Raw genomic sequence first — 11664 nt, forward strand, 5'->3', positions numbered from 1 at the left:
TCTCTCTCTCTCTCTCTCTCTCTTTCTTTCTTTCTTTTTTTCTTGAGACAGAGTTTCTCTGTGTAGCTCTGGCTGTCCTAGACCTCACTCTGTAGATTAGGCTGGCTTCAAACTCACAGAGACCTTCCTGCCTTTGCCTCCAGAGTACTGGGGTTTTTGTTTTTTGTTTTCCCAATCTTTTTTTTTTAAAGATTTATTTATTTATTTATTTAATTCATTATATGTAAGTACACTGCAGCTGTCTTCAGACACTCCAGAAGAGGGCATCAGATTTCATTACAGATGGTTGTGAGCCACCATGTGGTTGGTGGGATATGAACTTGGGACCTTCAGAAGACCAGTTGGCGCTCTTAAACACTGAGCCATCTCTCCAGCCCCCTTGTTTTCCCAATCTTGAGGTGGTTTTTTTTTTTTTTTCCTAAATACTCTTGAATAATTAGCATAGAGATAACAGGTTTCTTTGAAAGCCATACATAGTTTCCTTTATCTCAGGAGAACTAAGTCAAAGCCTCTTCAACTTTGGAGGACGTCTCTGCAAGGGAATGTAACTGTTGTTTTAATTCAGCAGCAGAAGCTCTTAATACCTGCAAGGCCTGATCAATCTGTCTACTTAGTTTGGAAAGCATCAGAAGAGGCACTTTTAGTCAAGCCATTAGTACACGTTCACCAAGTAGTCTCAGTAGTACTGCTGTTTTCCAGATGAGTTAACCCACAAGGCTGAAGGGCAGGCATCAGAATAAGGAAGTGTGTAGCTTGAAGGTTTTGGATATTAGACAAATTTTAGTCTCTTGTAAATTCTCTAATGTTAATTTGGGCTGCGCCAGTCACAGTGAGTTTTGTCAGTCTATGGGAGGACAGTCTGGTTCACTCTTATCCTATGTAGTTTGGGTGCTGGGTGCCTAAGGTTAACCAGCAATCCTGACTGATTTTTGCCTGGGAATAATTAACTCTATCTCTTGATAGATTCTGTTCCTTCCTGTAGCATAGAGTCTGATTTTCCCAGGCTTCCCAGGCTTTCCTTTTAAAAGGCCAGAACCTTTTAAAAGGAAATTTCAGGAAGCCTTAGTCTCATAACCCCAATTTTTGCAGTGGAAACTCTCTTGTTTCTGGTAACTAAGGGGCCCAGCCTCAGTGCACACATAGAATTGTAAACACTGCATTTCTATCTCAAAAGATAAACTCCCATATCTTTGCTTTTTAAATACAACCAAACACTTAAAGTGGGCATCAGTGAGCAGAGATCAAGATGATTATGGGTTAGTGGTTTATAGTCACACTGGTTAACACCTTCCCTGTATCCATCTTTCTCAGTTACTACTTCCAGGCCTGAGGGCTGTGGGGGAGGGGCCACAACCCTATATTCATACCCATAGAATAAAATACAAGACTTAAGAGGATGTAGAGGAGCAGAGAGTAGAAGAGCAAGACTAAAATTTCATTTTAATAAGTCCATAGTCTAGAGACAGTCCAGTTGGCACCATCATCCATGACTTTCTTGACTTGAGAGTGGTGGACCCATGGTGTAATGCCAGCCATCTTCACAGCCTAAGGAATGAAGAGAAGCACTTTGTAGCATTCTGTCCAAGTTGGTTTCAGTGCCCCCTTGGCTACTTTGCTTGACTGAGAGAGTACCTGCAGACTCAAGCAAGGGGAAACTGGTGGTGGACTTAGAAGCAAGCTTGGATAGCCCAGTGAATAGCCTTTATGGAGGACTGGAATGTCTGTAGTGACTTGAGAAAGAAGTAATTAGTGAGTTCTACCAAGCGCTGGTCTCTGAGCCTGGGAAGCAGCAGGGGAGGTCTTCCAAACATACTCTCATGCGGGGTAAATCCCTTCTTATGTGGTGTGCAGCAGGCCCAAAGCAAAGCAAAGAAAGGTCATTAGAGTTGCTGGACTCTTGAGAGTTTTGGTATAAATGTTTTTTTTTTTTTTTTTTTAATTTTGTTATTTTTTCTACCTGCCCAGAAATCTAAGGTCTATATGTACAATAAAATTTTCAATTTATTTCTGAAGCTTTAACTATTAACTGGGAAATTTGGTCTATTAGAGCCAGGTCATTGTTAAATCCCATTGGCTAGAGGGAGACCCAATTAGGGAACCAGTTGCTGGAGGAGCTTTTAAGCTATTCTTTGAGCAGTTTTAGTCCAGGTACGGACTGGTTCTACCTATGCGGAAAAGATGGATAGTTTCTATAAAAACTATCAAGTACTTTCACCCTCCCCTGGAGGGCCAGATGTTCGTGAAGTCAGTTTTCCCAGAGTTTGATAGGGTGTTGGTTACTCATTTGGACCCCTTCCTGGGTAAGGGCTATCTGTTTTAGGTTTACTTGAGCACAAAACTGGTATCTGGCTGAGATATCCTGAGCTAATAAACTATCCTGAGCTAGGCATGCAGTCTAGGTATAACAAACCTTGGTCTGAGCGACTCTATTTTGTGGATTCCAGAGCCTGGTGAAGGTCAGTTACCACAGTCCTGGCAGATGTTTCTGGGAGAATGGTCTGTCCTTCTGTTGTTCATCATCAGCTTGTGGGTTTGAGCTGTCCATTTTTGTTTACCATGGAGTCTCAGGTAGCACTGGGTAGCTATCATAATATCAATAGGCCCCACTAGTCTTAGAGTGATTTGTCAGATAGCAAGGTCAGTGGCCTGTGATAGCAAATTGTAAGGGAAGATGAATAGCCTCTACAAGGGCCAAGATTTTCTGTTTGTTTTTCATATCTTTCCCCCAGTGGTGAGAAGCCTTTGTTCTCCACAGATCATACCATGGACATGCACAGTAGTTAAAATATAGCAACTATCCTTTCCTTTTTCCTGTCTGAGAGCCTGGGTCAAATTGATTGCTTCTGCTCTCTGGGCTTTGGTACCCGGCTGGGGTCCAAAATGCTTAAGTTAAAGGAAGAACTGCAGTTCCAACATACTTGGATTCATCTTTGATCTTGTGACAGTCATGGGTGAACACCTGGGAGTTGTCACCAGGCAAAAAGATAGCAGGAAGATAGTTTCTTAAACTAGACTCAAGGGTGGGCCAGGAGTAGGGTCTGGCACTAGGTCACACAGGCATTAGACAGCCGTGTTCTGGTGTTCCTCGGAGGAGGAGGAGGGCCTCAGCTGTGCCATGGGATGCTGTGAGTATAAGATCTTGACCCAGAGTGAACTTGTTTGCTTGTTTTTCATTAGACTAACAGTAGCCACTACAGCTCTTTGACAGGTGGGCCAACCTGTGACTATAGTGTCCAATTGTTTGAACAAGTTTCCATGGTCCTAAAGCTAAAACCTCTTTTGTAGTATCTGTTGTTTCATGGACAAACCAATGAAAAAGGTTTTGAGATGTCTGGAAGTGCTAGGGCTGGAGCCAAAATCAGAGCTGTTTTTTTTTTTTCCCCCCTGAGACAGGGTTTTTCGGCTATCAGAGCTGTTTTTAAAGCCTCAGATGTGTTTTGGTTTAGTCTCTGTTCAGATTATGAGCTCAGTGTCCCCCTTTTTGCTGGTGTATAGAGACCCTGCTATTTCCACAAATTCTGTTATCCAGAGGCAGCAATACTTAACAGTACTTAGGAACTCTCAAACCTGTCTTTTGAGTTGGTAGTTGAAGGATGACAGCAATCCTACTCTGAGACAGGCTCCCTTTGCCTCACCTCAGCCGGTAGCTAAGATAGGCAGGCAGCCTCTGATGTACAAAGTTGAGCTTTCTTAGCTGAAATTCTGTAGCCCCAGGTCTGTAACTCTTGCAGCAGATCCTCAGTGGTCCCTTTATAATCTATTCCCCCAGGAAACCTCCGACAGAAGGGCAAGAAGTCTGCATTTAGTGTCTTGGAGTAACCTGGATCAAGTATGTTGCCTGCTGTAACGCCTTCTTGGTCTGTCTGTTTAAACGCAAACATGGTTCACTCACCTCTGCCAGTGGGAGGCTGAAGAATGCATCTTTCAGGTCTGAGAGAGTGTAGGCCTATTTCTTTGGAAGATTCAGACTCATGAGAATAAGATGTCACAGTTTTCTTCACAGGCAGGAGAAGCACATTCCAGGGTGACTGACAGCACACAAAGATGCCTGTCTCTCCAAGCGAAGCAATCTGGACTGCAATTTCCCTTTTTGTTTCCAGGGTCATTGGATATTTTTTAATCTGGGGTAGCCGAACTGCTTAGTTGAACAATTATAGGAACTTGGTGTTGGGCTAATCCTAGTGAGTTGGTTTCTACCCATATCCCCAGAAACCTTTATTATTAATATGAGAGATAGTCCAACTATATTTTGGACTTTGATTGGAGGCAGAACTTCCAGTTAAGAGATATTCTTCGGACAGAGGGTAAGACACCAACATTTTTTGGGGTATCTGTAAGTCTGTGTCTCATTATCAGAGATGGTGACGATAGCTTTTACTTTGTACAAAAGGTCTTGTCCCATTCAGTTCTTTGTGGTTAAACACCTTTTGAGCTACCTCCAGCAATTGGAACCTGTTTATATTTCTTTCTTTTTTTTTTTAACCTTTTGCAATTTTTTTTAACCTTTTGCAATTTTTTTCTAATATCTGGGACCAACTGGGTGACAAAGGAAATCTTTTTTAGCAGCTGTCTTTAATCCTTTTATAAAGAACCTAATGGATGTTTAAATCTTCTTGGTCAGAGATGGACAGAAGGGAAATCCATTCTGTCCCTGCTGTGTCACATGGCAACGATCCCTCTGCCTGGCCCAGGGATAGATCTTTTACTTTTTAAAAAAATGATGGGTTTTGAGTTTTCCAATTATACTGTTCATTAGTTAAAAATGAGACATACATCATAAAAGAGAAAGGAATGGAACTTTCTTTTCCTTTGGGCTCACTCCAGGGAAACTTTCCCCCTCCCTTGGGGGGCTGCTTAGAACAGACACAGAGAAGAGGGAGCACTCACCTGGGGAAACTATTTCCCTCTCCCTATGAGAAGCCCAGTCCTTCTTCACCTCCACCCAGGGACCAACCCTGAGCAAGAGTCAAGCAACAAAACAAGCAAGTGCTCTCACTCTGGGAGTAGGATGGACAGGTGAGGGTTTTTATTTTATTTTTTGAGGGGGGCAGTGTCTATGAGCAACCTGGCAGAGACAAAAGGGTTTGGGTCTCCACTAGGACGAGGCACAGGTCTTAAGCCAGGGGATTCTCAAACCAGAGAGAGCCACTGGTCAATACAGGGAAACTGTATTGACCTCGTCAATACAGAGCTCCCTCTCTCTCTCTCTCTTTCACACACACACACACACACACACACACACACACCAGAGAGAGAGAGAGAGAGAGAGAGAGAGAGAGAGAGAGAGAGAGAGAGAGAGAGAGAGGAGAGAGGAGAGAGGAGAGAGGAGAGAGGAGAGAGGAGAGAGGAGAGAGGAGAGAGGAGAGAGGAGAGAGGAGAGAGGAGAGAGGAGAGAGGAGAGAGGAGAGAGGAGAGAGGAGAGAGGAGAGAGGAGAGAGGAGAGAGGAGAGAGGAGAGAGGAGAGAGGAGAGAGGAGAGAGGAGAGAGGAGAGAGGAGAGAGGAGAGAGGAGAGAGGAGAGAGGAGAGAGGAGAGAGGAGAGAGGAGAGAGGAGGAGAGAGAGGACAACTAGGGGCTAGGGGTAGCCAGCACACATTCAGACACCTGAACAGACCTGGGGAATCTGGACACTGGATCAACAGCCTGACCTGTCCTATGTGTCCAAACAGAAGGCCCCTTAACCAGACTTACCCCTGGAGGTGACAGACCAGGTGACTTTTAATTTGTTTCATTTTGTAATGGAGTTGTCAGACCCTTCCAAAACTGCAGGCAGCAGTTGATAAAAGGGAGTCTTGGGGATCTGGAACTTAGGCTGTGTTCCCCAAGGAGCTCTTTGACTACCATACTCTTTCCCATTTTAATGGGCTCTGAGACCCCCAGTGTCTCAGGGTCTGGTCTCTGTGGAATCTTGATGGAACCTCCAGAAATATTGGGAGGTATCCACCAGAGAGACACTGGTTTAATCCAATAGAAAAATTATATTAGCTGGCTGGCAACTGCACTGGGTGTGTGGGATCCCAGTGGAGAGATCAAACCTTTCTCGGCATGAGCCTTTAAGTACAAAAACACTGTTCTAGTTTGACATATTTCAGTTAACAAGTACAGTTCGTCAGAAGCAGAACTACAGAAGCCAAAAGACCAGGTTAGTATCTTTAAAGATTTTCCCAGAACTATGGACTTGGATGGATTAGGTCTTTGTTTTCATTTTGGCTGGTGTAACTGTTCATGTGCTGAGTTTTATGGCCTGAATAGTACTCCCATTATGGAATGAGTGGTGCTAAGGTCTGGAGGCCTACTAAGATCTGGAGCCCTGTTACAGAGGCAGGACACAGGGAGAGTCAGTGACTATGGTAAGATGAGGTTTGGGGATGATCAAGATTGGGTGAATAAAGGGGTCAGTATAGGTCATGGGGTGAGGGTGTAGAGAGGTGACCATAAAGAATCACAACCAGTTCTAGAAAGAAATGGAACCACTGATCCAGGAGATCATGGGACACAATAGGGATGTGGACTCACAGGACGGTAAGTAGATAACCAGTGGCCATGCTAAACCAGGCCATACTGGGTCCATCACAGGGAAGAGCCCTGAAGCACGTCAAACACTGGGATCCCATATCACTCACCTGAGAGACTAATCCATGACAGCGTCTGCCTGATCCATGGGTGTTGCTGGTCTCTCCACTCTCTTCCTATGGGATCTCTTGCTGAGTGAGGAGACAGAGCCTTCAATGTGGGCATGAAAGGGAGCAGGTGTAGTAGTCTCCTCTTGTCCTGAACTCCTGTCATGGACTGTAAGGGTGGCTGGGGGGTGGGGGGAGATACATAGGGCACAGGACCTCCTAGCTGTGGAAGACTGCCTTCTTCCTATGATGGGAATTCTCAGTTGTCATTTTGACTTCATCTGGAATTAAGCCAAATGGTGAAGTACTCCTGTGAAGGATTTTTTCTTGATTGAATCATTTAAGCTGGGAAGGCCTATTGTAAATTTAGATAATTTGAGGTAGGGAGGTAGACCTTACATCTAAGCCACAGCTTCTGGTGGCAGCCTATATAAAAGACATGGAAGACAGAAACGTTTGTTCTTTGCTTGCTTGTTCTCACTCTCTCTGGCAAGTTGATCCCATCAGTGGTATTAGAGTCTACTTCTTTGAGATTCCAGTGTATTCAGGAGACCAGCTGAGATATCCAGCCTTGTAGACTGAACAAGTTATTTGGCTCTTAGACTTTCCGTGAGAAGACAGACATTGTTGAAATAGTAGGACTGTAGACCATAGCCCATAAGCCACTCTAATAATTCCAGAGTGTGTGTGTGTGTGTGTGTACATACATTTTATCAGTTCTGTTTCTCTAGAAAACTCTGTCTTGACGTTCCCCAAATGGCCACATTTGACAGATAGCTCCATCACAGTGAGGAACTGTTAGTACCCACAAACTCCCTGCCTGAATCCCAAACCTTTCTCTCGTCCAAGGAGCAACACTCACCTCAGGAAGAAGAAGCAGATCCCAAGAAGCAGGAATTTGATAGCCGCTTCTCCCATGGCTACCTGTACCACATCTGCCAGGGGTCTTGGTTTCCCTGAAGAAAGGTAGATGGAGCTGAATTTACATCCTAATCCCAGACAGAGTCCTCCCTCTCACAGTAGTGCTTAGATATGGCCTTCCAAATTTCATCCCCAGACCTGAGACTGCCTCTGTCCATACCATGACTCCCTCATCCCATTGTCCAACAATATATCAGAAAAATCACTTTCTATCATGATTAGAGCCTCTGTCACAGAGGCATGGTGGTCATTTGTGATCCTGCTAGTCAGAAGGATGAAGCAATAGGATTATGGGTTCAAAGTCAGTCTGTGCTACATTGCAAGATTCTGCATCAAACATCAAAACCAACAATTGCAATGGAAAATATCAATAACCTACAGAATTTGGGAGCACGTTTGTATATTGTGGTAAGAGGCTGGTGTCAAGCACACAAAAAGAACTCTTTTAAAAATTTATATTTTTACTTGTCTGCATGTGCATATCTGAGGGTCTAGTGCCCTCTGAAGTCAAAAGAAGCTGTTGAATCCCCTAGAACTGGAGTTATAGACAGCTACAAGCCACCACGTGGGTGCTGAGAAGTGAATCCAGGTGATTTCCAAGGGCAGCTTTAACCAGTAAACCATCTCTCCAGCCTCCAGGGAAGAATTATTAAATTTATAAGTTAAATTTATAAGGAACTCAAATGCCTTTAATCTCAACCCTCAGGAGATAGAGGCAGGAATATCTCCATGAGTTTGAGGCCAACCTGGTAACATAGTGAGACCCTGTCTCATAAAACAAGTTACAAAGAGCTCAACAACGCTGCTCATAATAGTCACAGGATTTTAAACTCAACTATCAATCTTTTTTTTTTTTTTTTTTGAGACAGGGTTGCTAAATGCCCTGCAACTCACCTTGTTAACATCTAGTTAACAGTATGGTAAGCTAGATTGAATGACCAGTGAGCCTCTCTTCATCTTCCCAGCAATGGAATTATAAAATTATAAGCAAGTGACACTATATCCCGCCCCCTTTCTTTCTCTCTTTCTGTGTGTGTGTGTGTGAATGTGTGTGTGTGTGTGAATGTGTGTGTATGTGTTTGTGTGAATGTGTGTGTATGTGTGTGTGTGAATGTGTGTGTGTATGTGTGTGTGTGAATGTGTGTATGTGTGTGTGTGAATGTGTGTATGTGTGTGTGAATGTGTGTATGTGTGTGTGTGAATGTGTGTGTGTGAATGTGTGTGTGTGTGTGAATGTGTGTGTGTGTGAATGTGTGTGTGTATGTGTGTGTGTAAATGTGTGTATGTGTGTGTGAATGTGTGTATGTGTGTGTGTGTGAAATGTAGATTCTGGGGATTGAGTTCAGGTCCCTGCAAGGCAAGCTCTGAGCCCACTGAGCTCTCTCCATCACTACATTTTCTTTTTATCTGTTCAAAGTACATAACATCTTTACATCTGATCAAAGTCCAAGGCGATGCCAAACATCTCCTGATATTGATAAAGATACAAAATATTTGCGTGGACAAGAATAAGGGTCAATGCTCATCCTAGGATCAGTCCTTAGGACCAAAATTAAAACAAAACAGAAAGGGTTTCATCCACAGTGCCTTGGTGGAAGTACAAACTCTCCTAGCTTCCTTTTGGGAATGTTCTACTATCCAACGTCCATGAAGAAACATTTGCTCACCATTCTCTATATCAGAGAGACACCAAGCTCCACTGTAATTTGCACTTGGGAATTAGTAATTCAGACATGTAGACAGACAGACAGGCAGGCAGGCAGACAGGTAGGCAGGCACACACACACACACACACACACACACACACACACACACACACACCTGTGAAAACAGATACAAAACTCTTTACTGCACATTGATTTTTGGCGAAAATAACATCAATGGAATGGCTGCCAGAGAATAGAAGCTGTCCACAGAACGAGATCCACTCAGTGTGTACCAGAGTCATGGGGGCACAATGGTGGGTAGGCTACTGAATCCCGAGTTCCCTCAGGCCATATGTGGATAAACCAAAGCTTGGTACCTGGTGTAGTCACTGGTCTGTTCTGAGAAGGGAACTGAATTTCTGTGAACAGCCCTCTGTGTTTGCTCTGCATGTTTGCCCCATATGGCCATGTCTCCTGCACAAGCATTCAGATCAAAGCTGTTGACAGACTCAAGTGCTGAGGCTGCAGGAAGATTCATGAATGGACTAAAAGTGTCTCGGTTGTGTGATTCTGTTAAGTGAATGCTGACCTATCCCTGTAATGGCTCAGGAGTGAGTCCAGAAGCCCAAAGGATTGAGAAAGAATCGGGGTGCGGGGAGAACTTTGTGCTGTGAATGAGGAGGGTCATTAGCTTTCTAGGAAGTGGGTCTTTATGTTCAGGGTAAAAAGGGATGAACCCTGCTCTGGGCTAAAGAGACCCTGTTCATCCAACCCAAGATGATTCCCCCTACCTGGACCAACTCTTCCAGAGACATGGGCTGTGGAGTTCTGTGAATTATCTTGGAGAAAAGAAAAAGAGTTTAACATCTCAGGTTTCAGCAACATTTCTCATAACTGCTCAGAAATCATAGAATGCAAGAGGGATGAGGTCTGGGTCCACACTGTCCCCAATCCAACTATAATCTATGATACAGCTACCATGAATCCCCAGCCTTGGGCTGAACTCACAGATGACATTGAGCTGGACAGTCCTTTGAACAGTCACACCAGCTCCAGGGAAGGTCACCTTACAGGTGAGGTTGGTTCCATGGTCCTGGAGCCTGGGAGTGAGGGTCAGCACCGAGGAGAGTGTGGTCGTGGGGCCCAGGGATACGAGGGCAGCTGACATCCAGGAAAAGATGGGGGGTGTTCCCCGTTCACAAGCCCAGGGCACAGAGCACATCACATTGGTAGGACGACCAAGCTCCAGTGTCTGTGGGATGCTGATGTTGGGGGTGTGAGTGAGGTCTGGTAAGGAGAGAAAGACATGCAGGATCAGGATGGGGGTGAAGGACAGCTATTGAGAAGCCCAGGTTTTGATTCAACTCTTCCACTTCCCTGCTTCATCCCCAGTCACTCTCAGGCTACGGTCCTGGTCCTGCCCTGTAAGCTTCTGTGACTAACATGGAGCAAGTACTTTACCTGTCACATGCACAGAGATCCTATCCTCACAGAAATTCCATGTTTTGCCTTCTTTTTCCAGTCTGAAGAAGTAAGAACCGTTGTCACCCTTTTGTGCATCTCTGATGTCCAAGGAGCAGTCCCCAGAGAAGTGGAGTCGGCTCTGCATCCCCTTCTGCACTAGTTGATATGGCTTGTTTGTAGCCACCAGAGAGTCAGGGTGTGTATTTTCCCCTTCATGGAACCAGTACCCAAAGGCAACATCTGACCACCTGTTCATGGGGTACTCAACGAGGTGGCAGGGCACAAGGACACACAGACCCTCCTGCACCGTCACAGACTGTAACTCCAGTGTCAGTGACAGATACGTACCTATGACCTCTCTAGGGAGAGTAAAGCAGTTTCCAGATGCCCACTTAAACACCCAGAGCAAGGGCAGCAGTTGGGGCAGCAGCATCCCAGCAGATGGCCTGGGCTCCTTTGAGTAAGCAAACTGGAGGGCTCACAGATAGGAACTGGGAAAGCAGCAGAGAATCAACAGACTTCAGCTCACAGAAGAGGAACTAGGGACAGCAGGTGGCCCAAATCTTCCCTCCTATCTGCAGAGATCACATGAAAGCCCAGCAGTCAGACATTAAAGAGATTGGGCAGAGGGAAAGGGGTGTGGGTGTGGGTGTGGGGGTGGTTCAGAGAAGAAAGGCTGTGGAGACGGCTCAGACTGCGAAGTGCTTGTTGCACAAACGTGAGGACCTAAGTTCAGATTCACAGCATGTACATAAAAATCTGGTCATGACAGTGCACATCTGTAACCCCAGGGCTGGGGAGACAGAGACAGGAGGATCTCTAGAGCATGGTGTCCAGCCACTCTACCTGAATTGGTTGTCTCTACATTCAGTGAGAGATCCTGTCTCAAAAACTGAGGGGGAGGAACTGCTGAGATGGCTCAGTGGTTTAGAACACTTACTGCTCTTACAGAGAACCTGGGTTCAATTTCCAGCACCTATTTGGTGGCTTGCAGCCATCCATAACTCCAGTTCC

The 11664-nt window shown here is 45.0% G+C and overlaps 1 protein-coding gene across 2 annotated transcripts; it reads right to left on the reverse strand.

Annotated features, from left to right (window-relative positions):
• Nucleotides 1–767: 767 nt before the first annotated feature.
• Nucleotides 768–11166, reverse strand: LOC110299005 (myeloid cell surface antigen CD33-like). 2 transcript variants are annotated; one of them, XM_029479876.2, is made up of 6 exons: nucleotides 10999–11166; nucleotides 10195–10473; nucleotides 9978–10025; nucleotides 7482–7575; nucleotides 6623–6703; nucleotides 768–1545 (listed from the first exon to the last, which is right to left on the reverse strand). In XM_029479876.2, the coding sequence occupies exons 1-5, from the start codon at nucleotides 11081–11083 to the stop codon at nucleotides 6631–6633; spliced, it is 579 nt and encodes a 192-aa protein (XP_029335736.1). In that variant the 5' UTR covers nucleotides 11084–11166; the 3' UTR covers nucleotides 768–1545; nucleotides 6623–6630. The 2 variants fall into 2 exon arrangements, with proteins under 2 accessions (XP_029335736.1, XP_021024232.1); XM_021168573.2 differs by having other exon boundaries at nucleotides 10648–11160.
• Nucleotides 11167–11664: the final 498 nt, after the last annotated feature.

The sequence above is a fragment of the Mus caroli genome, unplaced genomic scaffold (assembly GCF_978045245.1).
Source record: "Mus caroli unplaced genomic scaffold, Mus_caroli_1 scaffold_8, whole genome shotgun sequence".
In the NCBI taxonomy this organism is placed as follows: Eukaryota; Metazoa; Chordata; class Mammalia; order Rodentia; family Muridae; genus Mus; species Mus caroli.